The sequence below is a fragment of the Gavialis gangeticus genome, unplaced genomic scaffold (assembly GCF_001723915.1).
Source record: "Gavialis gangeticus isolate Ggan-Ray unplaced genomic scaffold, GavGan_comp1, whole genome shotgun sequence".
NCBI classification, from domain to species: Eukaryota; Metazoa; Chordata; order Crocodylia; family Gavialidae; genus Gavialis; species Gavialis gangeticus.
Genome location: NW_017729000.1, coordinates 35278034 through 35282835, shown reverse-complemented (window position 1 = coordinate 35282835; position 4802 = coordinate 35278034). Strand labels below are relative to the sequence as shown.

Below are 4802 nucleotides of genomic sequence, written 5' to 3'. Positions count from 1 at the left end.
TCTGGTGGGGAGAGAAACAAGCCAGCCATCTGTTCCTGAGTGGCTGTGAGCTCAAGGTCAATCTAAAAACACTGTTCTGTCAAGGTGATGCAACCTTCATTGATTTGAAATCTGCTTTTGATTGTGTTGACAGCCATCATCCTCGGAAGGCTGGGGTAGAGCCTTTTTACCTTTTGAGAAGCCCTTCATAGCCAGCTAGTTGCCCAGGTAGGGAGATGGTGAAACCACAAACTAACTGAACCTATTTCTATTACGAAGGACATGCATTAGGTGTTTGAATTGGTCCCCAGTGGCATTACTAGGGTAGGGTGACCACAGCACCAACCTAAAGTACTAGCTAGCGGGGCATGGGGAATGCATGGTGGAAATGGCTGCTGTTGCTGCCACTGCCACCACACAAATTGCACAAGAAGGGGAAGTGGCAACCAGAAATATATGGCAGCTGCCATGTTGTTATGCCTTGATCCCCATTCTTTTTAGGTTTTTCATTAATAAGAAAGCATGGTGTGAGAAGGGAAACTATTTCCGTCAGTCTTCTCATATGCTGATATACTTTTGCTGTGCCAAACTCCTTTGGGATAGAAGCATCTGTTAATGATATGTTAGCATTTTCTATGAGCACAAGCATATAACTACATGGAAAACTAAAGCAATTACTGTGGGCCACAGACAAAATTTGCATAAAATGATTGATGATCACTGTCCTTTTCTTTTTTAAACCAGAAGTCCTCTTTTCATTTGTGTACTTACTTTATATAAGGGTGTGAACATGATCAAGGATTAAACCATAAGGTCCATGCATGCTATTTTTATTGTTTCTTATGTGCTTGAGGGGAAATTTGGCTCCGAAAGTCCCTAATTCTAAGGTTTCTGCTCAAAAAATTTGGGTGATGCAAAATAAGGTTTTGGAGGATGCTTGCTTTCCCTCCATATACCCAGATACTTTACTTAGAGCATTCTTCAGCCTGTGCCTTATTTCAGTCAAAGCACACTGCCCCTACCAAAACTAGTTACAAACACAGAATCTGAATTTATATTAGTTAAAATGGGAGGACTGGCTTGTGTTAAATTATTTTAAATATCTTAGCAGTAATTACTTTTTTTTGTAATTCAATTTTTGCTGACTGTTTTATGGAGTATTTTAAAAGTTCAAAGGCTTGAACCTCTGCTTTTATTTTCTGATGATTTTAAAGTGTGTTTACTCTGCTGAGCATTATGGTTAATTAACAAGATATTTTACTAGCAAACTTTTTTTCATTTGCAACTCCACATAATCATGAAAGCATTAAATGAACAAACCCCTCAAATTAGCCACCAGACAAAAGATCTGGAAGAGATTCTCTGCAGATGAATGCAACCTATCATCTCAGAGTCTAATTGCACTCTTTAAGGAGTTTACCCCACAACAGAGATATTCATTTATCATAAACTGAACAACCTCCCCAGTAACTAGTGACAGATAAAAAAACCCCCACACTTTACCTTCTCTTCGCTTCTTCATATCGGAGGCGTAATCTCACCTTCTCAGCTAACTGATTATTACTACTTGTAATAAACTGGGGAGAGAGAATATAAAAACAGTATTAAAGAAACAGCTGCAGTTGCCTTTTGACATCCTGTACTGAAGTGGGTAAGGCTATCCTCTTACCAGTTGCATTAAATGGAGTCAAGTACTGACCAGAGTGAAAAAATATTTTCTGAATATTAAGATTTGCTATAAATGTTAAAAAAAATACAAGACGTAAAGTCCTTTTTCTTTGCTAGCACAAGGAAAGCAGATCTTACTAATTCACATAAATGCCCAATTTCCATCCCTTTCTCATGCATTAAAAACCATAGAGAACCTTTACACCCTTCTGAAATGTTGTGTTTTGTCCACTTTTGGGTTGGTCTTGTTTAGATTTTTACAATCTTTAGGGAAAGGCATATGATATATCTGTAGGCCCAAACCTGCAAACATTCGTTCCTGTGAATAGTCCTTATTAAGTTAAGTAAAAGTTCAACACTCAAGAAAGTGTTCGAAGGATTTGCCACCAGGGGCATGCCTACACAGGACACAGCAGTTTCACATACATATATCCCAGATATTTCTTAACAAGCTAGCTAGTGCCAAAAGCAGAAGAACTACACTGCTGTGGTACTCTGTCTGAACCAAACATCCCTGCTGAGAAACAGGATGTATTAGCCTGGGCAAGTCCCATGCTGAGGTGGCCATACTGCTTCTGCTACCCAAGTTACATTTTTTAGCTCACTCAGGTTTCTCTGCACAGCACTGCATTGGGCTGTAGGCATACCCTAAGACACCAATCCTACAACCCAGTCTACATTGGCTGTCCCCTCTCCTGCATCTGCACAACCTCAATTAAATGAAGGGAGCTCTGTGCTGACAAGGCGCACACTTCTGATGGCAGGATTAGGACCATTTTTCATGGGGTACTATATAATATACAATAAAAAAGTGAAAACATCAGGTGCTAACATTACTACAGCACTCTTCTAGTACATATTACTGAGAAAAGTGGGAGGAGGTCACCATGTCTTGTGTACCAAAAAGCAAAATACATGGAGTAGGGGGGCTCTGCCATTGCAAGTTAAGAACATTTGTTAAAAGGCATTCGAATCCACCTTAGCGAATCACTAAATTGAAATCTCTGAGGAATTGCTCATATTCTACAATGGCCACTAATGATGATAGAAGGTAGGAGTGAATACACTCCTGCAGAAGGTAACAGATGAACTATCCACCACTTAATGTGATATTTAAGTCTTTTAAGGAGTGCAAAATCCTGTACTGATCCTCTAAACAAAGGTGAACTTCACCCATCACTACACGTGCCAATTTTCCATGCATAAAATTGTAACAGAAAAAGTATAAAATAAACCCAGCTAGCATTTCTTACTTATCATTCAAATTCCCAAGTGACATATCTCTGTACATGTGACCTCTAGGTAGCCTCCAAATATTCCCTTACATAATGACATATAGTGTTAGAGAATATACATGCTGTATGAAAAGCCTAGGGGAAAAATATTTATCCTTTTATTCCATTCAGTTTGTTTCTGAGAGCATACTATAAATAAGTAATCCATATGTGCCAGTGAAAGCAGAGTATGAGCAAACAGCAAGTTGTTATTAGAGACGCACTAAAAATTCAAAGGAAATTTCAAAAGAAAAAACCCCCACTGATAGTTCCTCATGATTTAAACATCAACTAATAGATATTTGTCCTTAATAAGAGGCTTGCAATTGGGTAGCACCAGTTACTCACATTTCCTGAAACCTCCGTCTGTGAGCTTACATCCAGATACTGCCTAGGTAGCAAAGGGCTGGACCCCTCTAAGGAGGTACTGCTGGTCCATAGGTCGGAATGCTGTCCTCCGTCAGCCACAAAGCCATCCTTTAGCCTGGCTAAACTCTAAAATGAGAACAATTCATGAAACTCTCATTCAAAAATCTCAGCCAAAATATCACCAGTTTGTCAGCATTAGCACCCTGAATGAAGCATACCAACCCCTCAATAATAAATCACAGTGACCAATCCTTGACAAACAGTACCATAGGAAAGACATCTGCTGGTGAGGGATTTGGGGTTTTATTACCACTCCCCCCAGTTCAAAAAGCCAGGGATGACCACGTGATTGAATGTAGGCAATTGCTAATCTCCTTTTATGCTTCATGATCTCTAAATAAGACAAGAATTGTAATTGCTCAGAGGCTGAAGGGCTTGATAGTGGACAATTGGGACAATCCCCAAAAAGCCTCCCTGGAGAACTTATGCTGGAGTGTGCCATCTGATTCAGACAAGCAGGAGGTTATCAGCTTCATGCTCCCTCGGACTGGCAGCTGACATGGCATGAACAAACCCAATGTTATTTCAGTACCTGAATGAGGTCTTGCTTTTCCTTCTCCCCTGAATTGATTAACTTCTTGATAGCTTTCATTTCACTTAAAATGGCTTGTGCTTCATCAAGTTTGTATCCTCCTTGAGTATCTGACATTTTCATATCAATTCTGCACAGAAGTTTACAAAATGAAAGACAATTAGTTAAAAGGAATTCAAAGTTGAACATACATTTCATAGCTGAAGATGCATATAAAACTTTCCACATCCATTTCCAAATGAGGCATATTCTTAATTTAAATAAGGACTATTCTCACCCATAGTAAGAATGAGCAAGTCAATAAATGATCTGGATCCTTTCCCTTTTTAAAGAACACATTTGCATATAATAAAGTAATGGTACCTTAAAAATACTACTATTCTGAAGCTAGCCAAAAAGTGCTATTTTAATGCTAGCTCTGGTTCTTTAAATGGCTACAGCGAAAGACAAGTGCATTTGAATAAAATTCTTACAATTGTCATCATTAAACATTTAAGGCAAATTAAAGTATAGCAGACTTACCCCAGGATAAAAACAATCAGAATTTATGGAGGATTATTTTTTCCATAATGACTTACCCCAGGATAAAAACAATCAGAATTTATGGAGGATTATTTTTTCCATAATATGTCTGAACTGTTAGTAGAACAAACATCTAGAACACATCTATTCTATCAGAAAGAGAACATAGAGCTTGATCTTGTAAATACTACCACCTGTTTTTTACTATCCTAGGTTGCCCTACCATTCACAAATTTAGTAAATATTTGCAAGATTAGGCGATAATGTCACGGACCAGAAACCTTTTGCCTTGGCCTCAAACCTGAAGACAAAGCTTTAGGAATAGTCTCTTCAGACATCTTGCCATGATACTCCCCAAGTGGAGCAGTGTCAGGATCAGGTTAAAACTGTATTCAAAA

General features: G+C 38.5%; 1 protein-coding gene across 1 annotated transcript in view; it reads right to left on the bottom strand.

Annotated features, from left to right (window-relative positions):
* WWC1 (WW and C2 domain containing 1) overlaps nt 1–4802 on the bottom strand; it is a 98368-nt gene that overhangs the window by 56624 nt on the left and 36942 nt on the right. Inside the window, exons 6-8 of the mRNA XM_019505995.1 lie at nt 3883–4012; nt 3270–3416; nt 1483–1556 (exon numbers count right to left, since the gene is read on the bottom strand). Coding sequence (XP_019361540.1) covers nt 1483–1556; nt 3270–3416; nt 3883–4012 — 351 coding nt within the window. The remainder of the gene's footprint in view (nt 1–1482; nt 1557–3269; nt 3417–3882; nt 4013–4802) is intronic.